The sequence below is a fragment of the Ambystoma mexicanum genome, chromosome 11, assembly GCF_040938575.1.
Source record: "Ambystoma mexicanum isolate Mex_15411 chromosome 11, UKY_AmexF1_1, whole genome shotgun sequence".
NCBI classification, from domain to species: Eukaryota; Metazoa; Chordata; class Amphibia; order Caudata; family Ambystomatidae; genus Ambystoma; species Ambystoma mexicanum.
The window spans coordinates 930932698-930959003 of NC_090934.1; the positions used below are offsets into that span (position 1 = coordinate 930932698).

The 26306-nt window shown below is 44.9% G+C and overlaps 1 protein-coding gene across 1 annotated transcript in view; it reads right to left on the reverse strand.

Annotated features, from left to right (window-relative positions):
• TMEM80 (transmembrane protein 80) overlaps window positions 1-26306 on the reverse strand; it is a 140386-nt gene that overhangs the window by 56544 nt on the left and 57536 nt on the right. Inside the window, exon 2 of the mRNA XM_069624039.1 lies at window positions 6937-6953. Within this exon, the coding sequence (XP_069480140.1) occupies window positions 6937-6953 (17 nt within the window). The remainder of the gene's footprint in view (window positions 1-6936; window positions 6954-26306) is intronic.

Consider the following 26306-nt stretch of genomic DNA (forward strand, 5'->3'; position numbering starts at 1 on the left):
GCTTCTCTATCAACTATCCTTCCCTTCTCACTAAGTCCGGTAAGAAGAAATTTAAAAAGGATATCTTTGCTTCTAACCCAGGTCTCCCCATCACCGATACGTACTGCAGCCCCTCTGCCAGACAAACCCTCACTGTCTGGCTGTCTTTGACTCCTCCAGAGTCGTCATTAATGTCTACCGAAATGGCACTGTCATGGTGCAAGGACCTCAGGATAATCTCCTCTTTGATAGGCGTTTCCCTCACCTTATCAATTTTTTCTCATCTCCGGCTGCCCCCTACTCTCTGCCCTTGGATACCTTGCCTCCCTTTCCTTCCTCCTCTGCCCCATATCAAGCTCCCTTCACACCTCTGCAGGGCGTACCTCTGATTTCTACCCCTCCCCGAAAGGTCTTTAAGGCTGGTAACCTTCTTCATCTTGCCACTCTCAACTTTCGCTCAGCTGTCAAACACTCCTCTGACATCTGCCACCTCCTAGAAGAATATGACCTTGATGTCCTTGGTCTTACTGAGACGTGGTTCACGGCCAGCTCTGTCACAGGTTTTGACACTCTCCTCCCTGACAGCTTCAAGGTCCTCTCCGCCCCGCAGATCCAACCGGCCCGGCGGGGGTGTAGCCCTGATCTTCCATGAATGGATTCCTGCCTCCATCATCCCCACTCAGACTTACTCCTCTTTTGAATGCCTTGTTGCCTTGTCTGCAGACTCTCTCTCTCTCTCTCTCTCTCTCTCTCTCTCTCTCCTAGCCATTCTCTTACTGTCACTACTCTCTACCGACCCCCTGGCCAAATCCCCTCCTTTCTCACCAAGTGGGCAGACCTCTCTCCTCCCTCAACCACTCAGCTCCTCCTCCTGGGTGACCTCAGCATCCATCTGAATTCCCCCTGCTCTTCATCTGCGCTCTTTCGGGACCTCTGCGACTCACTCTCCCTCTCCATCCTCCCCTCAGGCCTGACTCACTCTGCTGGGCACACACTATGTCTTGATCTCCTCCGGCCTCCCCCCCTCTACTCCCCTTACCACTCTTCTCTCCTGGAGTGATCACTGCCTCCTCTCCTCTCATCTCATCTTTCCATCTTGTCCCCTCAAGCCAAACCTACCACAAGACTGCCACCCATCTTCTCGGACATCAGGCCCATCAGTCGAGGCCTTTGCTGCCACCTTCTCTCCTCCTCCTCCACAGCCTTTTCCCTGCTCTACTCCCATTTCTGCTACTCTTGATGCTCTTGCCCCTATCATGAGGATCTGTTTGAAGACCAAAGCCAAGTGTAACTCTTGGTATGACTCTGACCTAGCTACACTTAAACGTAAGTGTAGGGCGGCTGAGAGGAAATGGAGGGCTTCTTGTGCATCCTCTGACAAACTGGCCTGACATCTGCTCCGAAGGCAATACCGACTCGCTGTCTGCACCAAGAAGAGAGCCCACATTCAAGCCTGTGTCTCTGCAGCATCTAACAAATCAGTCAAACTCTTTAAAAATCGGCAAGGAGCTGGCCAAACCTGCTGCAGTCTCCACCCCTCCGCTCCCCTCCCAGGCTATTTGCAATGCTGTTGCCTCTCACTTTATTTCTAAAACCCAGGACATCTTGTCCTCCCTCTCCTCCTCTCCGCCTCCTCACTCCCCGTCGACCCTTCCTCAACTACCACCCCTCCCTCTTTCTCCTCCTTTCCCCCATGATGAGGTCGCTAGACAAGTCCGATCTATGAAAGCCTCATCAAAACAAGTCCTTCTCAGTTCCTCAAAAACTATTAAGGACCACATTGATACCCTCACCCGGTCCTGCCGATTTCTGCAACCTCTCCTTTGCCTCTGGATCTTTCCTTTCCCCTCAGAAGCACTCCCTGGTGCATCCTCTCCTCAAGAAGCCCTCAGCCGATCCCTCCTGTCTGGCGAACTATCCAAATTTCCATTACCCCCTTTTTGTGTAAGCTCCTGGAAAAGCTGGCCATCTCTCAGCTTAATCTTCATTCTGACCTTGTTGGCTCCCTCCATGACCACCAATCTGGCTTTAGAAGCGCCAGACGCACGGCAACTGCTCTCCTGAACATCTGTGAAGACCTGCTCTCCAACCTTGACGCTAACATTCCTTCTGTCCTCATCCTACTTGTATCTCCACTGCTTTCGACACGGTCAACCATACCACCCTGCTCAATCGTCTCCATGACAACCTGGGTATCACTGATCAGGCTCTGGCCTGGCTGAGCTCTTTCCTCTCTGATAGACCCTACCAGGTACAACTGGGGTCCTTCCTATCTTCAATCTCCCTCTCTACCTGTGGTGTTCCCCAGGGGTCTAACCTCTTGCCCTGGCTTTTTAACCAATACCTGGCAACTCTCGCCTACTGCATTTCCATCTTCTGCTCAAACTTGCAGTGTTATGCTGACAACACCCAACTCATTTTCAGGCTTCCTTCCGCCACCTCCTCTCCTTCCCTCATCTCGGATTGCCTAATCACCATTCAAAATTGGTGTACTGCCAACGATCTTTGTATAAATTCCAACAAGACTGAGATCCTCCTCATTGGTACACCTTCACCATCCTTTCCCCTCACTCTCTGGCCGGCCTCACTTGGCCCTCCTCGTACCCCTACCTGTGAGGCCAAGAACCTCAGGTTCTTTGGCTCTGCACTTTCCTTCTCCGCACACATCTCCGACGTCTCTAAAAAGTCTAACTATTTACTGCACCTCCTTCGAGGTACTCTGCCTTACCTCTCCTTCCAGCAGAAGCTCACTGTCTCCCAAGCTCTGGTTTTCTCTAGGTTGGTCTACTGGAACAGCCTCTTCCTAAATCTACCTGCCTCCACCCTCTGTCCTTTACATCTAATCCAGAACAGGACTGCAAGACTAGTCCTTGGCCTCAAGCCCTGGTATCGCATCTCTCCAGCTCTGAAATCCCTTCATTGGCACCCAGTGGATGCAAGGATTAAATCTAAAACCATCTGCACCGTCCACAAGGCTTTCTGGGGCCTGGGTCCAAAATACCTTCAACTATCCCTCCGTAAATCCCTCCCCTCTTGAGCCCTTCACCCCCCTACTTCTGACTCCCTCAGGTCACTCGGCTGGGGGTAGATTACTGTCTTCTGCTGGGGCCTCTCTTTGGAACAGCCTCCCAACCACCCTGAAACTTGATGAGAACCATCTCTGGTTTCGGAAACATCTCAAGACCTTCCTCTTCGCTTCTGCCTTTTCCCCTCTTCTTCCCTGCTGATCGGTTTCTCTCTCGGCACTGTGCACCTGGCCACCCTCTGTTCATTCGGGCCCAGGTACCTGCTCACCCTGCCACCCTCCTGCCACCCTCCTGCATTGCCTCAGGGCCACCCTTTGCACTGGGGTCTGTTTCTGTAACCATACAGCCCCCCCCCACTAGCTCCTCCACTACCAGTTATACCCTATCTGACAAATCTAGAACTTGCCACTTGCTGCCCGCACTACCACTGTCAATTGCCTTTATTTATTTTACTTATTATTTATTCTTTCATCTCCTCTGTCCCGCACTTTCCACTTTATCCCCCCCCCCTTCCATGCACCTTCACCCTTTTTCCCTCTTCCATGCACTTGCACATTCTTAAATGTCACTGGGTCTAGTAAGATTGTTGTTTTGTTCACCCTTGTTCCCCTCCCTTTGCCTGGTTGTGCTCTGAAACACTTGTGTATGAGCGCGATATAAATAAAATATCATATATATCATTGCAGAAGAAGCTATAAGGGAGAGTTAAAATGGGATGGTGATGATAGCTTTCCTGAGAGGGTTCCACAGACAAGAACAGAAGATCAAGAAGCGAGTGTCACCTAATAATTTGCAGCAGGAAGATGGAACTGTAAGAAGGCTGGGGACAGATAAGCCAAAAGGTTTAGGGTCCGTCCGTAGGTTGAATTTAGTTTTGTGGCCAGTAGGAGCAAGACAATGAATGATCTTGAAGGTGAGATATAGAACCTTAGACTTGGTTCTGTGACCAACCGTGAGACAACAGACGCTTTTCAGATGAGTTTGGTTCCAAGTGGTTTCACCTACATCTGTTTAATAATATACAGTTTGATCGAGTAAGAATGATACACATGATTCTATATGATAAAGTGGCATTTCGAAAAGCTTACGACTGTTATATTTTGAACCTTTGGCAAGGGGGCGAGTTGGTAGGCGAGAGCAGTGGAAGCTACCATAGTCCAATTGAGTGTTAACAAGTGCTTCTACTGCCAAGGTGTGGTTGTCCTGTGGGATGCAAGGAAGAATCCTGTGGAATAGCATCAACTGAAGGAAGGCGCTCTTGACTCCAGCACTGAAATGACAATTAAGGTTCATGCCATTGTCCGACAGAATCCCTTGTTTCAGGTAATTTGCTTTGAGTGGGACTTACCCTGCTAAGAAGGCAACAGGGGGAATAGGATGTTAAGTTGTTTCAGAGTGTGGGGGGGGGGGGTCCCCTTACAAAGATTTCAGTTTTGTCTCCGTTAAATTCCAGACAATTGGGCTTTATCCAAGCTTCAATGTCGAGCAATGCATTGGATGATGCAAAATTGGTAATCCTCCCCTGAAACACACAGGTAGATCTGGGCAGATCTGAGCGTCTTCATTAGAGTGAAATGTGAGATGGGATTTTAGGAGGTCCATGATAGGCTTGATGTAAATGCTGAACAACAGTGGTGGAGAGCAGGGAGCATTGAGGAACGTCAAAGAAAATGCTGAAGGATGTGGATATAAAATTACCAAGTCTTATGCTATGTATTCTGTTCTTGAGGAACAAGGAGAATCATTTGATGGCACCATTGGAAGCCACTCCAGCAGATTAAAGTCTCTGCAGAAAGATGTGAGATCAACTGGGTAGAGGCCTCAGGTAGGCCGAGAAGGATCAGCATCAACAAATTCACAGAGTTTGCAAAGTGTCATCCCAAACTAAGTCTAGAGGTGTGGACACAAGCCTGACTGGTAACAGTCTAGGATTGAATTATCTTAGAGGTGTTTTGGAGCTGGGCTGAACCCACATTTTCTATCATGTTGGATGCCCAGCATACACTGGTGATGGGCAGAAGATTTGCCAGATCCGATAAGGGCTTTTTTTAAGCAGGAGGGGGGTGATCAAGACATGTTTTACACTGCTGGGGACTGAACCAGTTGAGAGAAAGCCATTGATATATACCAATAGTTGCTGGGGCCATGGTATTGCCATATGTTTGAAGAGCTATGGAAAACAGTCACTGAACAAATGAAAACGGATTGTTCAATGTCTGATATAAGATCTAAGGGGAAATATGGAAAATGTGGTTAAAATATATATTGGATGATTGTACAAAAACCTGAATCAACAAAATTGGTAATCTATCATTGTCAAAAAACAATCCTGGATCATCAACATGTCATGAGTTGCAAAAACGGAAAGAGTAGGTTTTGTGATCATGTGATAATGTGGCTGTTGGGCAAGTGATCTCCAGCCCAATACCAGTCCCCCTTTGTGACCAAATGTTATCAAACAGAGAAGATGTGGCATTCAACCCTTATGGTATTTGTTCTTGCTGAACTTCTTTTCTCCGTAGGTAGACTCAAGATCACTCAATCCTCAGTTTAATCTTAAATCTCTTCCTACTTTGAACTTTGCTAATAATAATAACATTTAAGTACCCAGAAGATGTCACATGATCTCTCAGCCAATCAAGGTGCTCGGTAGGCAAGCCTTATCACAACTGCGTTCCAAGCTCCCTGAACAGCAGGAGGATGCCAGCTTCTGTGCGGATCACCACCATGGCCTCTGCACCCGCCCCACTGAACCTGCTGCTACCTCCCCGCTCCCCCTCCACCCTCCTCTGCAGCATCTCCATCACCACTTGCCTCCTCAAGCCCTCCCTCCTCCAAAGGTCACCATGACAATGGAGAAGGGACTATTTGTAATTCCCTTCTCTGTTTTCAATAGCAGTCATTTTCTTTAGTAGTTTTTATGTTTTCTTTTAAACTTGAGAAATGTCCACTGTGTGTTTTCTCAACTTAAAAAGAGGCTATTAGCACCCTGTTCATCATGCTGTGGTGCTAATGGCTATATATCCTGCATAAAGAAGGGGTAGAGATTACTGCAGGTTATGGTGCTGAGCCACTTGTCAATATCAGAGTGAAACACAGACCCTGGACCATTACTACCAGCACTCCCTGACATCCATCTACAGCGTTATTGCTAAATTAGAGCATGCTTTCTCTTCTCTTTTTACAAATCAGAAAGTGTAGAATACAGGCTCTAACCACCGATAGAAGCCTAGATTCTGTGGTTCTGCTTTGTTCTTCTCACTGCTTTCCGCTCTGTAACAAATGGCAAGCTAGGAATGGGGATCCACAGGCTGTATTGGTTGCTTTCCGGCTTACCTTTGGGATGTGTGCATATTGACCCATGGGAAAGGAGACAATGACATGTTCCATCATGGGAGGGCCCAGGTGAGGCTCCCCCCCCCTGCACAAGCTCCAATGTTGTGAGAGCTCCTACCATTCTATTCTTGGTCCTTGTTTTGTGCTCTCAAACATGTACCTACTTGGTCAAGCATCCGAAGGTTAGACCAGTCTTGGAGCACGCTGTACAATGATATAATATAGTATATGATGTTTGAAATTCTGTTATTTTTTTGTTGTTGTTCATTAACTTAGATTCCATAAAAGAGATTATTGTCACACAGGGAAACAACCATACAAAACTATATTGTGGCCTTATAAGCAGTTGATATGGGCATGTGTACAAGAAACAGCTGTTTTCATTGTCATCAAGTATAAATCCAGAAAACATACTGAATATTTCCCTTTTGCATGCAACCAGGGCAAAGGAGAGCATACAAGCCAATGGGTAACAGGCGAACAAATTGAGGATGTTGAAATGCAAGAATGGGATTATAAGGTGTCACTGAACAGGTGTGCAGGGGGAGAGGCGCTGCCATTCCAGGTGCAAGGAGCAAACCAACCAAAAGGATACCACCACCGAAGCTCTTCCTGTCAATGAGAAAGGGAAAAAGAGAAAGTTAAACTGCAGACCACAGTAAGCCTTATCCTTTCAAGCAAATATCGAAGGTATGACAGTCTGAACAGATGAAATTCACAACTGAGGTGAACTGAGGTGAACTTGGTTAAGCAGCAATAGCAGGTGTGTACTACTTGATCAGCTGAAGGAGTGGCTCAATGAATCGAAAGATCCAAGGACTTTGGTCAGAGAAATGTATAGCTAAACATTAACCATGCATTTGTGTTGAACAGCACACGTTACTCTCTATAGACAGTCTTGTACTATTAGTCATGTTGTCCGTTCTACAGACTACTGGAATATCCACACCTCAGACTCCGAAAATGGAGAATGTATTGCAACGAATAAAGAAATTTTGGAAGCAAAGCCATGGTTCTGCTCACCTGCATGCTTCACTCCTTACACAAATACCTGCTTCTAAACCTCAGTCCCTTTGCCTCAGTGAATGCTTCAACTGAGAAAACAGATGGGAAGTTGTAGGTGGGACATGTGGGAAAGATGGCATGGGCTACTAGTACAAGAGAAATAACAATGAATGATTATACTTGTGTGTAATGCTCTTCTTCCGCCCAACTCCTTCAATACATTACATGGCAAAGGACAGATATGTGGATTACGTAGCACTGAGAATTCTTTTGCCAGCAATAATACTCTACTTAGTCAAGAAATGACCTGAGCAACATCTGGATGAAAACATTAACACACCGGCATCTGAAGGCATTTGAAGTAGCCCAATCCTCAACTCTGCAGCAGACATTCTGAGAGACTGGTCACATAACTTGTCTTTACCCTTAGAGCATGTGCCCGAATGTCTGCCGAGGAAGGGATTTTCTAGATGTCGAATTCTTCTTGGAATACAAGAGACTATTCAGTGGGCCAAAGAAGCCCTATAAAATTGCTTTCTTGGAGATGGCCACAATAAGACATAAATAAAAAGATGATCTGAAGGAGGTGCAGGCCATAACAGAATGCCTGCAGGTGTCCACGACACCAAACTGAATGCCAGGTGATAGGTGTAGGAGAAACCTTTTGCAAGAAGCATAGAAGTGGATTACACAAGTGCCAATGATGACGGACAAGATCTCAGTCATTTGGCTACTGCAGAAAATTCTTGTTGACGCCTTCCAAGCAACTGGTTACATATTTGGCTACACATTGCTGTGTTCTCTTGAACCAATTTCATAACAAGGCGCTGTTTTCATGAACAATCTCCCAGTACAGATGTTTGCTAAATCTTTTAGTAGTTTGAAGTTTTTATGGCACACCACCATTACGTAAAATCTGCCAAGAATCTGTTTTGAACCACAAAACCGAGCTATTGGCTCCCAGGGGCCTTACCAGGCAATGTGAAATATAGGATTGATACTGCCAATATATTTATACCAGGCATATGAATAACGCAATGGTGAATGCAACAGAAATATCTGATACATTCCCACCGCACTTGTTTATACAACAGAACATGCCACGATTTGAATGTACTCTTGTGTTTTAGAAACCTACATCCTTATGAATCAAATTGTCTGAATGCACTCTTTCCTCATGTCACACCAAGACCAGCACTACTCAATATTGTTTACTTATAGCTGTGAATGCATCATGAAGTAGACACAGACAACTGAATGAAGTTTGGGCTAAAACATTTATTAAAGAAAAAGAGGGTTGGAAAAAAGGTCTACCTTTCCCTATGCTAAGGTGGGATTTCCCTACCCAACTGAAAATAATGATAGTCTGGGTCAGGAAACTCAGAGGCAAATGTCTGAATGCATCCAAAACCTATACTTGCCCTCACATCTAATTGTATACAATGTGTAGGGATGTCAGCCTCCAAACGAGAAGTGTGCCAATAAAAGTTCAGAGCTTCTTCCAGCTCTTGGTTGGAAGAGGAGTTTCCCTTGCCCAACTTTCAAGTCTCTTAATGTTTCAAAACAACACAACACAACTCCTTGGGATATATCCCAGTCCTTCTGGTTTGGTTGCCTTTTACCAATTTCACCAATATCAGAGTTCAGCTCTTAATTGCAATTCATTCAAGTTTGCCTTTATATTACATCACAAGCTTATGGGTGAGTTAAGTGGCTTTTCCTTTGTGGGGGTGTATTCGGTCTAGGCGCAGTTGTCGGGCCAAACTGTCCAACCATTACAGGTCACGCAACGACACACCTTACTTGCTTCTTCTTTACAGTCACTGTGCCACCGTTTCAGCTTCACAGTGGTGCTGGCCTTATTCTCCTCTCACATCTTCTGGGTGCTTTACTACTGGTTTTGCCAAAATTCACTTATTGCTCTTTCAAACTCTTCTCAGGGCTTTTGCCACTTCTTATTCTTTCAAGTTACTCAGTTCCTTATATCTTTATGGCGCTTGCCAATGCGTGTTCTCTCAGGTTATGCAGTTCTTTTTTATCATCAGGGAATTTCACCAAACTGCTTTCCATATTCAAACACACTTGCTTTCTTTCGGATCGATATTCAAAAAGGTTTAATTTGGTTCAAATAACTCACATTAATTAAACCAATAACAAATTCCCAGTTTACTCTCCTGCTGGAAACTTGTACCCTGTTCACGAGCATATTCACAAATTCAAATATAATCATTTCCCTGGCCCGCTCTTGGCCTGGTCATTTTCATCTCTTTTCACAGTTCGGCATTCACACCAAAAACATTTATTTTCGGTTTTCTTAGCAGCTTCGGGTAATCGTGATTAGCCAAAGTATTTAGTTCAATCTGGACCGGCATTCACATAGCCCATACAGTCCTCGCTCACTCGCGAGCGATCCGACCTGCACCAACCACACGGTCCACACCTCAGCGTCCCGGAGTCATTCAGGCTTCTCTGAATCACCAGGTACACTGTTTTCAGGTGCTGTTCCGCGTGGCAACAGGCTTGCTGGGGCTGTCGTTGCTCCTGGCTCGGCATGCCTCTTCTTCAGGATCCCTGCTGCCTCTGTTGAAAGGAGAGGGAGTCTCTCGGACTGCAGGAGGTATGCAGAGCAGCTCTGCTACCGCAGACCTTCCGAGTGCTCCCACCACAATCCGCTGCAATGTCTCTGCAGCTTGTAAGCGCTTGGCACACGCGTCTCCCTGGCTTCACCACCAGCTTCTCCTGCAAGCGTTCCACAAGTGATCTCATTAGCCTCACCTGAGCGGGCCATTTATACCACCGACTTCGCCTTGGTGCAGGCAATCTTCATTCACTATATAATGGTCCTGGTACTCAATGTCGGTCTTCCTCGTCCCAGTACCAGAGTGATGTCTGTGTGTTTATGACTCATAAAGAGAGGATGTATGGCTCTGGTTTATCTCTTGCTTGTCCCAGTACCTGACTGGTGTGTAACGGGAGATGGTTTACTGAAAAAAATAGGGAAGGGACTTTGAACATCCTATAAAGGCCTGGGGGGGGGGATCTGACTCTTTAGCAAAGGGGAAGTGGGGGATATTGTGTCTCACCCAAGGGTGCCTCATCCCCACTCCCCAAGTCTCCTCTACCTAGGTGACCCTCTCACATATCCGTCCCATGGGTCAAGATTCAATAGCGATAGCCTTTCCCTGGCCACCTGGGAGGAAGGAGGATATATTGTAGACAGAAGTGAGGACGCCCTCAAAAAGCACCTACAGCAAGAGCCCCACATTGGCTGTTTAACACCACAAAAATAAAAAATACAAATTCCTAAAAGAATTGGTAACCGTCAACATTATTACACAGATTATGAAAATAGTACATTTTGGAATTGGCTCAAGAGAACACAGTAATGTATAACGAGCGCCAAGCCATCTCTAAGCCTGATTTTCTTCTCCTGCTTGTCTCCACGTGTGAGACTTGAGCAGACAGCTAATACGTGACCACCTACACTAAGATTACCCCTGTATTCATCAAGAACAAGTAGGCAGCACAAGTCTGCTGTAATGCTTTACTTTTTTAACAAAATCACTTGCAGGATTGTTGATGACATTGTCCGACGAGCAGGCACATCAGTACAGTCATATTTTCCAGATAGACTGCTTAACTAGGGTATTGAGTGTGGTAGTGCAGAACTTGACTCAGCTGCTGTGACAGATGGTCTGTATCTGTGATTGCAGAAATGGCATGATTTGACCAGTTGACGCAGGTCCAAGTGTGTGATTCTTTGCAGCCAGCAGGGTGCTCCTAACAGACAACATGATGAGTTTCCCTTTAAGTTGAGTGAGGAAGAAGGGGAAAAGCATAGGCTAACATGACCCCATGTGCACCTGTCCATTTAGGTGGAGGACAGACTGCATTTGGAGTTTGCATTTCCTGAAGATGGGATACACAACCTGACTGTGGCTCTCCCACACGTGTGTGGTGGAGGTCAGTCAGCTCAAGTTATCTGCTTCATAGCTTTGGCACATGCTAGGTAGGCCACTGAAACGAACATCCGACTACTCGCATCCTTTGTTCACATTACTGTTTACAGCGCAAACAGTTGCAGAAAGTGAATTTCCTTTGCCTTTTGACAAGGAACATTGCAGTGGTGTTGTCTGTAAAAATAAGTACTCTTTTGCCCTTCCGCATTGGATGGAAGGGAGGCTTTTCGGGACAAGATGTTCACTTTAGCCTTAGTTAGAGCACATGTATGTCCAGCTCTTAGCAAATGGACGTATGTGGAGACCTGGATTCAGGATAAGCGACACAGCACCCTCAGGCAGCAAGAGACTATTGCTCAAGAAAACTGAGAAACAAAATACATGCAGTGTAAGAAGGAATTCTTCTGGCTGGAAGACCCTGCCGTGGCTGTGTCTATGATCACACCAATAAACAAAATCCCATGGATTGGGAAGGAAATGGGGTGTGGGCCAATGGCGATCTTGGGGATTCACTGAAAGACCCAACTGATACAGGATGTCTAGAAGACATTGACTGCTCCTGACATGTTGTGTGAATCAGTCATCTATGTAGGGATGGATATGAATTCCCTGCATATAGAGTGAAGAGGCTCTCTTCGCCATTAACCTGGTGAAAATGTGAGGTATTGTACAAAATCAGAAATTAAGCACTGTCTATTGGTAATGCTGGTGTAATAGGAATCTCAAGAAGGACTTGTCCCAGAGCCAGCAAGGAATGTTCAGATAGATCCAAGGCAGATATGTGGCGCAAAGCAACTTGCTCTGTTGGAAAGATGATTGAAGCTACTGGATTCATATCAGCTGTAAATTATTGTCCAGGATGCACTCATTAAATTACATTAGTTAAGAATAGTACCAACCACTCCATCAACATTTCCACTGCAAAGAGAAGGGTGTGGAAGCCATGGTCCCCTCTGCTGCTGTAGGCCTAAACGATGGCTTCTGCATCACGATTTCTCTGAATCTCCATATCTTGCTTATATGACGTGAGTGGAGTAGAGGACGACACTTTGATCCCTGGTAGCTTGTGAACACTTATTCTGATGAAATCCATGAGAGAGTGAGGTCTACAATTGCGTGACTACCAGTACCCATTCGTCATGTGACGTGTCAGGAATCTCCAGTAGATCTTGTTGGTTGTCAGTAATCTCCAGTAGATCTTGTTGGTGGACAATGTTAAGAGTCTGAAGTCCTTGCATTATTTTCCTCAGCCTTATTCTATTTCTTGGCGATTGCACGCAGTGTCCAAATAGCCATATTGATTTGGCATCTCTTTGAAGATTTCCACATTTGAAGTGAAGACTTGTTGAACTTCTGTCGTCTTTTGTGTACCATGGATCATTTACCAGTCACGAAAGCATACAGAACTTCCAGTGTATTCTAAAGAACACACACATTCTTTACTGCTCAGCCCCTGAGGAATTTCCTATATTAGGTCACATCAGAAGGACAGAAACATGTTGTGCTATGTTTGAACACAGATTTATATATTTTACATCCAACTGTGTATGTTGCCTCGAGAACAATTGTATTCTTTCATGGGTCAGGTATGATTGGTAGGTGCCTGTGATCTTGCAATTTGAATATTGCAGTTTTTTTTATATAATTTTGAATTTATTAAAGTATTTTTGTAATACCATATATTGTACCTGTCCATTAGTTTCAGGGCTATGGTGCATCAATTTACATCAGAGTTAGTCTGTTGGTCCAGAAACTTGAGATGCAACCTTTTATATTCTCTTACTTTCTCCGTAATCAGCTACAGTGCGCTGGCTGATTGATATAGTGGAAAGGGAGGAGGAAGGATCGAGGGGTGGTCTGTACGCATGGAGCCTGAAACATTTCCTGCCCCATGTGAAGATGGAAATGCCTCCTCCCCATTGGGTGGTAATATTCTTGGATGAAAAGAGCAGTACATTTTTCTTTTAGAGGAAGAGGCTCCCTAGCCAAGGAACCTTTTGTCGGGTTTCCACTTGTCCCTATAACTACTGGAGGAATATCTCCAGACTCTGGGACTACAACATGCAATACTTTGCCTACTTTTTAAAACAACAAAAGGGTTTTTGCATTGAAGGTACTAGTCTTTCAAGTGTGCAACTGCTTGTCTGTCTCGACACTAAACATTTTTTTGCTATCAAACAGCCAGTGTAGGACCTTATAGAGAGCCCTTTGAAAGAGGTTATGTTCAGCCATGCAAGGCAAGATGTCCAAAGTGTTGAGGTGCCCCCTGGGTCACAACTGAAAATATAACCTTCTTAAATTCCCTTTGTTTCTTCTTCAGCAGATCCGCAGTGATTACACTGGGCTGATTATTGGAACCAGAGAATGTGTGCTGATAAAAAGCAAAGCAACTAAACTGCTGGAGAAACTGAAACACGACTTGTTGTTAAGAGAATTAGTGCTGCTGAACAATGAAGGAATGAAACTGCTGAAGAAACTCAAGCGAGACTTGCCGATCAGAGATTCCAAAATCTGAGAATTCAAATCCTGGGCAAAGCCGGGTAGTTCAGCTAATTAATAAAAATGAAGCTACAAGTGAATAACTGGAATGAACACTACTGCAATTCCAGGAGGCAAATCAAAAAGAGGAAAACATCTAGGCACTATGGGGGTTTCCATTAATCTAACGATTTGCATTTCTTTCGAGCTCTAACAAAATATAGGTTTCAGTGCATCACATTTTGGGTTATAGCTGGTCTCTCTAAGTGAGAGAGGGTATGCCCAGACGTGGGTCCTTTTCTTGCGCAGCTACAGGTAAACAGTGAGCATATCACTAATGAGGCCCAACAAGGTCAAAAGATGGCAGGTGACAGGAAGAAGACTGATTTGCATATGGCTGGTCACCTTCTGCCATGGCACAGATGGGCTGAAAGAACTATGGTGTGGAAGGCCGCCCAGAGCAAAGTCAGTGGAAGTTAATTCATAACCATCCACTCATTACATATTTGGTTACAGTTGTTAGTGCAAGACAATTAAGAGCATGATGGAGCTTTTCAGTATTTGCTATTGGGCGTCCAAATCTGGTGTGATGTCACTTCCACTACCCCAATAATTTTGGTGACATTCACACCACTTATTAAAACCCTGGCTTTCCCTCTTGCCACAATTGTGTGATTTTGGGCTAAATGCTTTTTATGTTTCTGTGCTTCAGTTTAATCAACTTCCCCATGTAGGAAGCCTTAGGCATAAACTGAACAATAGTGCAAAGGGCCATATCCAAAAGATGGCGAGAGGAAGAATGAGAGGGGACGTACCGAGGGGGCCAATTTGCAAACTGTGAAACTGGGTATCTGCATACTAATCTCAGGCTCCTGCTCCCCTCTTAAACAAAATAGTGTGGCCAAGGGTAAATCACTTTTCCTCTCTGGTGTACTTCTGTGTGCCATGTGGGAGCAATAAGAAAGAAAATGAAGCCATTATGAAATATTCATTGCATTTTCAAAATGGGAGATGTAGCAAACTGCTAACTTTGGAATCTAAAAGTCTTCCACCACTTAACTTGAATAGTATGTTCTTGGATAATGACCGTCTTCCTATGCGTTAGTGCCCTTATCTGCTTATGCCCTTAGTGCACTTCCGTTTAAAGTGGTAAATTAAAGCGAGAGGGGCAAAGAGAGAAGTCATGATTCATTTGTTAGGTTACCATAGACAATCTCAGGTTTTCATTCCAGCTTCTTGTCCAGAATTGTGTGATCCTGAGTAAATTAATTTATTTCCCAATCAGGCTTGGGCTGGTCTATATGACAATGACCAAAGTGTCTGCACAGCAGTACGATTTAGTGGCTCAATGCAAGCTAGTTGAATGGTTGTTTATTGTGCAGCAGGTAGTTTTCACTAAGAACACTGTCCTAATCTGCTTTACAAATTACATTTGGCACTTCAGAAGCAGTTTCTGGCAAACACGTGTAACCTCTACATGTTTTCATCTGTTACTCAAGGCGGAGAGGCAATCAGGTGCAGCATCCGCTGAGTGAGGAAAGCCAATTTAGCTAGTATGCCTGTCCATTGTTTATTTCATGAAACTAATTTGAAGTGTGAATTTCCTCAAGTATGGCATGCATTGGAACTCTCTAACACAAGGGTTAACAAGCTTCAAACATGTTTTCCATGTGTGTGTACAACCACCTCCAATTTAGGTTCCCAGGTTTGGGGGTAGTCTCTACAGGTGGAAATTTGTGTCACTCACTACATTCCAAGGTTAGAAATTTGGAAAGCAAGTAAATAAAAATATCTTAACTGCCGTTTGTAACAGTTTTGAATCATGCAGGCAGTACATTTTATTGCAACAGCACAACACAACACAAATATAGAATGAATAGTGGATAACCGACCTGCAATTGTTCACGCTGCCAGCAGAGAGACACCGATTCATATAAGCAAAAAAAGAGATCTTTGTATCTATTTGAAATAGGAAATTTAATGTTGGCAAAATGCTTACAAGTGATCGAAGAGTAATTCACGTCCATCAATCACTGGTCAATAAAATATAAATCAACCAGAATTCCTCCTGATGAGCCATTTATTGACAAAACACGTGTAGAGGACATCACAGAAGATAATTAAGGTTAACCAGGCTTACAGCACAGGGAGTCTTGATTGTATTAAAGACACGGGGGCGTGTACTATGCTTCAACTTTTAGAATTCTTGCTCTCCAGCAGTTTCAAAACTTAACTCGAAATGTCCCAGAAACATTTCCTTTTTTAATAAACAAACTCCAAATCCCTACAAGACTTCACTGTCCTGTAGTTCCTTTAAACAACATCCTTCTCTGACACCACGACATGTCACGCCCACACCATCAATAACAGAGCTGCTCATTTTCGCTCCGCCTTCTTGGAAGGCTGACAACCCCCCGACGCTCTTGCTTCCCCCACCTGCAGTGGCTCAAACTACCAACAGCCCCGCTGTGTGCGCAACCATTTCAATTTAAATGGGAGAATGCGTCAAAAGAAACCAAGTCCACTTTAGAATTGCACTTGATAGCTCTGTTTCGGCTCAAACTGTACCTGCATGAGAATACATAACCATTTACAGATGGGAAGCCCGCTCATAACTCCTCCCTCCTTGTCCCCCAAATCCCTCTTCTTCCCTTCTGGTAACCAGACTCCGCACTCATGTGAAAGCTAAGAGCATCCTGATGCCCTCTTAATGGCAGAAGGTACTGCAGCATAGGTGGGGATAGCTGGGAAAGGGGGGTTATGTGGATAACTGCCAAAAGAACACAGCTGCAGGCACAACGAGGGACACACCACTCTAGCCATCCCCATAAGGCTCTGAGCAGGCCTTGAGAACTCTCGGGTTGCCCAGCCCGGTGCACTGTTGCCCGAGAAGCCAGGGGTCAAAGCACACTCTGAGTTACAAGTGCCTATAGATCTGCCCTGTTTTCCTGCCTATAGAACCTGGCCGTTCAGGGCCTAGGGGCCAGCCAAGAGTGTGGCTTTTGCGCCAATCTCTGCTGGGCACGAGAGGGCCAGGAGCATCGTCTTGCTCCACTCTCTCCAGGCCCCATGAGACAGCCAGGAGCATGGCATTTGCTCCACTCACTACTGCCCATTTTGAGAGGCCGACCGGCCCAGCTCCCTTTTCTCTCCCTCCAGCCATCAGGTCAGTCGGGCCAAAATCCTACACGTCACCAATATCCCTCTCTCTGAACAGATTTCGATCCACGGTTCAAGCACTGGTTCTATCACACCTGGATGGGGGCCATGTCCTCCTCAAAAGGCCTCCCATCGTCCTCCTTTGTGTCTCAGAAGTGTCCTACACGCGATGCACGCTTAATCAAGGGTCTACGCAGATACAACCATATCGGTATACCGTCAATTCCATCGACAGGCTTTTCATTGCAGGGTTTTTTGCCGCGATTTATTTTTCTAAAAAAATAAACGATTTTTTTTTGGGGTTAAAAATTAAATAAAATTTGGTGTGTCTAGGGGAATATTAAAATAATTAAACGGATGGAGGGTTTGGGGGGTAACACCCCCCCCCCAAAAAAATAAAAAAAATAAAACAAATGTTTTTTTTCGAATAAAAATTTGCGGCAAAAAACCCCACAATGAAAAGTCCATCGATGAAATCTCATAGAATCATATCACCCCAGCCCTCATCGACCGTCACTGGCTCCCACTGCACGCACAAATCACCTTAAAGTCTTGCTGCATCATCTATAAAGGCAGTCGCCCTCAAGACACCCAGTTACCTTGCGGAGAAACTCAGCATCTCCGGCGGACAGCGCACCACCACCAGCCTGGACAAGTGCATATTTGCAAAAAGGGAAGGACCAGAAAACAAGCCTTCGCTGCCTAAGCCCCAAGACCATGGAACCTCCTCCCAGTCAGCATCAGATGTGCCCCCACAATCCTACAATTCAAAAAAGAACTCAAGACGCACCTCTTCAACGAGTCTCCCCTCCTCAACACCTAGGCCATGACATCACCCCGCGCCACCCGACTCTCTAGACGCCGTCCACCTTTCTCGTCCTCATCCCCGCTACCCTGTACAGCTGTACCCCTCCACTGTGCCCCTACATATCCTCCCACCTGCTGTAAATCTGTTCTGTTACCTCTGAAAAGCATTCCGTTATGCATCTGTATTGTTGCATACGGTTATAGGTCAAACGATCGAAAACAAAGGATTGAAAGTCAAAGGGTCGACAAACCACACACATAATATACACGGGTCATTTGATCGAAACAAAGGGCTAGCCCATTGAAATAGCAATGAAAATAAAAAAAGGGTTAAAGGACATGATAGTAAATGAAGAGTAAAGCACCTTGTTTTAAAACAATAAGCCCAGCTGACGGTTGAAAACAAACTGTCAGTGCGTCAGGAAAGTGACAGAGAGAGCAGCTGACCAAAACAACCAAGTGAATAACGTATACGTGACTGGAAAAACCGGTAACTTACACACACTAAATAAGCGAATTAAAAAGTCGTTCACAGTTTTTTATTTGAAATGGATTTTTTTTTTAAACTTTTTTTATAAATGCGAAACCCCCCACAAAAAATATATAAATAAAAAAATAAGAAATTCTATTATTTTTTCAACAATAAAGTATTCCATATTATAACTTTTCACATTAATCAAAAGATATTTTGACTGCACACTCTTTTCCCAAACATTATAGCAGAGTGGGTGAATTTATACAATTTAATATTTCAGATACAATTCACAAGCATTGTAAACAGTTTTGAATGTACAGAACCTATGCAATTCCTAGAAGCAATAGCATACAATTTAAAATGTTAATGACAAATAAAAGCAAACTCACCAAAAAAACGCCAGCTCCGGACACCGAAAACACACAAATGCTGGAAACCATATCCAAATAGTGACTCCATGCTGAATCCATCCGTTGGAGAAAAAAACCCAAATCCAAAAACAATTACTCCAAGCCAAAAAATCCATAAAATTAAAATCCATCCATGCAGGGAAAAACAAAAATCCTTGCCAAGGTAAATCCATCATCAGTTGAAGACGAAAACCAAAATCCATGAACACGTTATCCAAGCCAAAAAATCCAATATACGATCCAGTAAAAACAGCATCCAAGCGGAAGAAAAAATCCACCTAAAAAAAATAATCCATCCGAAAATCCATTAAAAGTGGGAGCGCGAGCAACAGGCATCCCAGCCGCGATCAAAAGACTTCAAAAATGGCATCTACGTCGAGGCACGCAACGTAATGCGTCATACGTTACAAACAGATAACAAATATACATTATTATGCATGTGAAAAGTAATACAACAACACCATCTAGTGGTCAAAAAGTAATACCTTCAAACTACATGTTTTTCCTTGTTACAAAGCAATTCATATATTTAATTATTTATTAAATAAAAGCAGTTATATATTTATGAAAGTTACCTGCTTACATATTTATAATGTCCAAAATATTACAACAAATACATATTAAACATTGGAGAAAATGAATAACAAAAGTTATATTTATTGAACAATAATAATAAAAATATATCAAATAAAAACCATTGTAAAGTTTATTTTTTAATGCATTTCGACCAATTTCGACCCTTTGACCATTCGACCCTACTGAAATTCGACCAAACTAAGTCGACCCTATGACTGTCAATCCTTTAACTGTCGACCCTTTAACTGGACACCGTTGCATACCTCTGGTTGCATACCTCTGTAAAGCATTATGTTGCTTCTCAAAGCTAGGTTGGCACTCAATAAATACCATAATAATAATGTAACTTCCTGCCTAGGTCCTTTCCTCGTCTTTCATGCTCTGACCTAGAAACGTTAAAACCATAGTTTCTTTGGGCAACGGAGAATACGCCAATTAACTTTGCTGCACTGCGACCTGAAATAAACACTGCGACCTCCCCGCTCTCAAGGACCTCCTGGTCGATACCTCTGCAGTCACCTACAGCTGTACTGGTCCTCTTAGCTCGTCTTCTTTTCATCCCATGCATGACAAGAAAACAATTATATGAGGGAGACCATACGTCTATCATGCAGCTAATACAATGCATCATTACATACCTTCCGCAATCAAAATACGTATGCTGGGTGGGATAATGCTTGCCCCCGTGTCATTAATAGAATCAAGACTCCCTGTGCTGTAAGCTTGGATAATCTTCATTCTATGTAAAGAACAGAGGCAAGCGTTATGCTCGTTCAAAGATATCCAACAATGCTGTTGCTACAGATGACACTGGCTTTGTAAAATGACCTAAAGAGGAGTCGTTAGACCAGTCCGCAGCTTTCAAAATATCCTGGATCCTAGCTCACGACACAAAAGCTTTAAAAGCTATAGCCCCTTGCACAGAATGTGCGCCAAACTTGTTTATGTCACTCTGTGCTAGAGACATAATTTTGTGCACCCACCTAGCGATAGTCGCAGCTGCTACTGCTTTATACGGTTTCTTGCACGCCATGAGGAGATGCGTCACTCCTGCTGTCCGCACTTCCTCTGTCCTCCGCTCATATTCCTTAATACAAGAAGCTACGCAAAGCTTAGGTTGCTCTGGTAGGTAAGGATAAGATACAATGGCTAAATTGGACTTAGTACTTTTTGCCACATTGTAGGCTAGGCCTTCTGTATAAAACATGCTCCTGTCCACTTCGAGAGCCTTGACATCCAAGACTCTGCAACAGGAAATGCGAGAGCATCATGGCTATCTGTCCCAATAACTGTTGTGCCGAAAGGTCTCTATTCGGTGGCCAACAGATCAATAGTCTCAGTACCACGTTGACGTCCCATAAAAAAGAATACATGGGAACCGGAGGAACTCTGAACTTGACTCCATTGAGGAGTAGGATCACCGCTGGGTGCTCTCCAACAGGTTTAACCTCTACTGAAGCATGCCCCGCTGAAAAAGCCGACATGTGCACTCCTAAAGTCCTGAATGCCCAGCCTTCTGTGGCTAGGGAAGCCAAGAAATTGAGCACCTGAACTACAGGTGCAGAAATGGGATGACGACCTTGTCGTTGACACCAGTCCCACTATCCCTCGTAGAGTTATAGCTTATGAGTGTAGAAGGTGCCCAGGATTCTCTGTTAAGCTAGGCAGCGAGTCCTAAAATTCCCAGCAGACTCCACGTGCTCCCAACACCCTGCAAGCTAGAAGCGGGAGGTCCCCGCTAGCCTCAAAGGATGACACCTCCCAGCTGGGTCCATGAGGAGCTCTGTATCCTGCAGAAGAATCTGCGGGAAATCTGAAGAACGTGTCATCAGAACTGGAAACCAGGCTTGAGCCTTCCATGCTGGTGCTATCATCACTGCTTATGCCTCCTACCGGGGTCTTTGTGCCCAAGCTCTTGTTAACATTATAAATGGGGGAAAAGGCACAGTGGACTGCTCCCTCCCAAGAGTGCAGGAAAGAGTCTGTTCCAAGCACTTCTGGATCCAATCTCCAACAGAAGAATCTGGGAATTTGCACGTTCAGTCTGGAGGCAAAGAGGTTGATGTCCAAGGGTCCGCAGAGTCTTGCTATCTTCTGAAATACTCCCCTGTCGAGCATCCAGTCACTGGTGTCGGTCAGGTTCCAGTCTGCCACTAAATTCTGTCTCCCCAGCAGATAATCCCCTGTGACCGCTATCTTTCTCTGTAGGCAATAGTGCCAAAGGTATTTTGATAGCTCTACTAATATCTTGGACTTTGTCCCTTTTAGATGGTTAATGTATTTTTCTGCGGAAATATTGTCTCTATTAAGGAGGGTGCAACAATTTGCTTTTTCTTTTGCAAAGGTCTTGACTGCAAACGACCCGGCTAGCAGTTCTAGAAAGTTGATATGAAGTTTGAACTCTGCAGGGGACCATTTTCCATCCATTTCTAAATGTCTACATCCGCCCCTCCCCAGCTGCGTCTGCTGGTGTCTGATTCTATAATCAGTTATGGTACATCGCCGACGATGGCTCGGCGTTCCAAGCTTCCATATTCTGGAGCCAGCTTAGCAACTCCATTCGCCCTTCCTGGTCTAAGGCAACCATTTGGGGATATCTCAGACCTCTGCAGAGGTGCTGGATCTTCAGCCTCTGGAGCGCTCTGTAGTGCAAGGGCCCTGGAAATATGGCTTGAATGGAGGATGCAAGCAGCACTCCTATTCTCGCTAGAGTCCAAAGAGAAAGCGATGTCTTCCCGAGACATCCTCTTATTTCTAAACCGATTGCTTTCATCTTGTGCGTTGGTAGTTTTAGTGTCACTTTCTTGGTGTCTACCACGAATCCCAGAAACTCCACCCTCTTCCTGGGTATGAATTCAGACTTCTCCTGGTTGATCAGGAATCCGAGAGACTGTAATAGGTCCCTCACCCATTCCACTTGCTCTAGCAATGCTTCTCTGTTTGCTGCTAAGAGCAATATGTTGTCCAGGTACAAAATCATTCATATTCCTTTTTCTCCAATTGCTGCTGCAAACGGCCTCATGATCTTCGTGAAAGCCCAAGGCACCAAGGATAAGCCAAACAGGAGAGTCCTGAACTGCCATCCCTGTTCCTTCCACTTGAAACACAGGAAGGGTTGGTGTACTTCCGGAACAGGAATGGTCAGATTTGCGTCCTTTAGGTCGATTCTCGAGAGCCAATCGTCGTGTCCGAGGATGTCTGAGAAGGTGGATGCCTTCCATCTTAAAATGTCTGTATACAATTAATTCATTCAGCTCTCAGAGTTATGACTGGTTGCACTTTCTCATTTGTGGGCACCAAGAACATGTTGCTGATAAACCACAGAGCCCGGCCGAGGTTCGGTTCTATGGCTCCCTTCTGTTTGAGCTGATGCAGCTCTGAGTCCCAAGACTCCGTCCTCCTCTAGTGTACACTTCAGTGGGGGAGGAACTCTTTCTTAGCATGGGTGGTCTACAAACTCTAATCAGAACCCTGCTACTGTCTGCAAGACCCAGGTATCACTCGATACCCTCCGCCGCAAGTCTATATGAGATCTAGTCCTGCCTCCTACTGGAGGTTACTGAATTTCTTGCATTTTCACCTGTGTAAACTCCTTGGCAGCAGTCGTTTCCCCTTCCTCTACAACCTCTGTTTGACGTCCCTCTTGCTAGGAAGAACAAATCCTGTTAACGGGATTCCCAATACTGTGGCCTTGTGGTCTCTTTGCAAGTTGTAGTGACTGGCTGATCAGCCTCTGTATTGGCCGGTCCCAGCAAAAACTCTTTTTGGAAAATCCTTGGGGCCTTTTCTAGGGCTGTGTACGTACCTACAATTTGCTCATCTCCTTGGTGAAATCCTCCCCAAACAGGAGCCCCCTGGGCAGCTTGTCCCGCTTCATGCAATGCTAGATCACCCAACTTATTGTAAATCTTGAGCAGCAGATCGGCAGCTCTCTGTGCGCAGTTGGCCAAAATGTTGACGTCCACCGGTTCCCCAGTATCCCTCGCTTGCTCTGCCTGATCCATGATCGCAACGATTGGGCCGGCCAAGGCGAAGACTTTCTCTTGACAATTGCGCCATGACTTTGCCATGCCTTTTCTAATATCTATAGATGCCTTGGTAACAAAGGTGGTCCTTTTACGATCTAATTTTGGACTGTCTGCCACTTTGCCAGCTATCTATGGTCTCGGGCATTCAGATTTTATATGGATTCATGTCTCCTCATGAGGTTTATTCAGTCTCCAAGACATTAATAGCGCCACCTTTGGTGATGGTTGCTATTCCATCGACCTGGGGTGCCCGATAGTACCTGGATCAAACAGATCAGACAGTTCTAGCTCTTGTGTGATGTTCTAATTTCTCAAATTCTTCTTTGCGAGTTCGGGCGTGGGCAGTTCGTCTTTTCCCCCACTCTTTATTCCTCGCTTTATTATTACGCCCCCATTACGGTGTCCGTGACCATATCACCTATATTATCCTTGTCCAATGTGAGGGTAAGGAGGCATGGGACTGCTGATTTCCATATGAAGGAATCACGTAACTTCCCGAATGAGTCAGCGGCTTCAGGGATCTTATTACTTCCCTGATCGTGCCTATCGTCCAGGGTGCATTGTGCGGATGAGCCTTGTGGTGTCAGTGTGCCACCAACTTTGCTGGTACTCCCAATGAGGGTCTGAAGACTCCCAATGAGGGTCTGAAGCGTAAGTAACCTCCCCTGCAGAAGTTTGACCCCTTGCGCCACTGCTTCCATGACAGAATCCTGAAGCACTCTTAAAACGGAGCGTCAAGTCCGAATCCTGTTCGCTCAATGCTACTCCCACCCCCACCCCCCCATGTCATCCGGAGCGTCTTCCTCCATGATGTCCTCCTCTACACTGCCCTCATTCCAGCTGTCACTTTCCACAATGACGTGCTTGTATTTGTAATCCATACTAGCAGACAAATTGACACTGCTGTGCCAGAAGTCTGAACCTGCTCAATTTGAGCTGGTGATCAGAAGGTTCGCACTTATCGAGCTCTGTCCCCTGCGCGAACACGCAGTGTCCGTTATGCGGGATGAATCCGCTTTGTGTAATGTGCGATTCTGTTCTTGGCTTGAACGCTGCACTGGTGGGGCTTTGCTAAACGTCCCGGCTGCGATGCCTTTTGCTTTCTCTTGTGCCTGTGTGTGGCGCGAAATAGGGCGCTCCAAGGAGCAGAACGTGTTGTATTCAACCACATGCGCCGTAGTGCACATACTTTTCTCCAAGTGCGGTTGCCTCGCAAACTATCGCAGGTGGCGCGAAATATTGGGAAAATAGTCACGCTGCAGAGCCTTGAACTCATGTTCGGTGTGCGCTACAGTAATCATGCTTGTGGTCAATGAACACAATGTTAACATGCAATCTGTGGTCAGTGGATTCCATATGAGCCCACAAAACATCATTCTCTAAAATGCAGTAAATAATACCATACAATGCTCTGTACCTAGCTATAGCGCACAAAAGAAAAAAGAAAAAAAAGAGGAAAGAGCCTAGGCAGGAAATGACCTGTCGTAGTGTCACAGTAGAAAGTCAGTTAGAGGAACTACATGACAGTGAAGACTTAGGATTTGTAGCTTATGATAAAAAAGAAAAGAGACAAAAAAGGAAAGGTTTTCTGTACATTTTGGAGTTCAGTTTTGAAGCTGCTGGAGAGCAAGAATTAAAGGAGTTGAAGCATAATGCTTGCCTCCGGTCTCGCCATAGAATTAAAAAGGAAACACTAACTGAATAAAACTAATCCCAAGAGAAAGGGACATTCTAAAAGAGGATGTGGGCATCCTAAAAGGATGCACTTTTATAAACTGTACCAATTGATGGAATACTTCAGGATCTCTCAGAGGACAATTGGAAAGGATATATCAATGAGACAAAAGGGACATTTCGAGATAATGCATTAACTGAAAACAAAGGATGACAAATCAGTTAAACAAAATATAATGTCTAATGCACTAACCGACAAAGTAGAACTTTAAAAAAAAAAAAGAAAAATAGCAGCAGAAGCACCATCACTCAATAATCAGTATTGGTAGGAATAAGTGCGGCAAGTGAAACCAGAAACATTTTTGAATAAAACAAAATAAAAAACAGAAATTATATATATTGCACTGATCTGTAAGCGCAAGTGTATTTTATACTTTTTTTTGGCAACAATTTGTTTGGGACTGTCAAGGCGATGCCCATAGAAAACAACACGTTGCTACAGATCATATCATAAGTAACAAATGCAAGCGCTTATGAAGTACCATCATACGCTATAGTTTAATAAGAAGGGTAATTCCCATTCACAGTGCTGAAACACCATTATTTCATACTACTGAGCCATCCTCTAGTAATATGGATAAAGCTTCAGGTACAATTCCTCCCTTGGTCAATCTTATTATTAGACAGTGCTCCTTACAAATGCACAATGTTCTAAGGCAAGGTTGTCCAACATACGGCCCGCGGGCCACATTGCGGCCCTCCAAGCGATTTCATGTGGCCCGCGAGGCTGTCCACAAAACATTGAACAAATAAATAAACCGGCCCGTGGCCTGTAACTGCCTCTGGTGCCTCTGGCACCAGAGGCAGTTACAGGCCACGACCTGGTTTCAGGGTCGCCGAGTACGCGGGTGCTCCTGCCCCCCCTGGCCCCTCCACAAGCCGGAGAGGAGAGACCATTATGGATGGCCCTTTGTTCCATACATACTGTGTCTCTCTCTGGCGGCCTGGGTAAAAGCCGGGGAAAAACAACGTTTAGCAATTGAGGGATGGATGCAAAGCAAGATGCTCTTGTTTTGCATCTGTCCCTCAATTTCTAAAAATCGTTTTGGGTTGGGTGTATTTGTACATCTGTGCACCCCTCTTGGCAAGAGGGGTGGCACAGATGTAGAGGTACACCCAACTCAAAACGAGTTTTAGAAATGGAGGCACAGATGCAAAGCAAGTCTGTCCCTCCATTTCTAAAAGTCTTTTTGGGTTAGGTGTACCTCTAAATCTGTTTAACTATGCTGTAAAATGCACAATTTCAGCCCATTATTTGGAAAAAAAAGTCTCCCAAACACTCCCTAGATCGTTATAGCTCCTTCGCTACGCTCGGTCGCCCCCACTATTTCAGA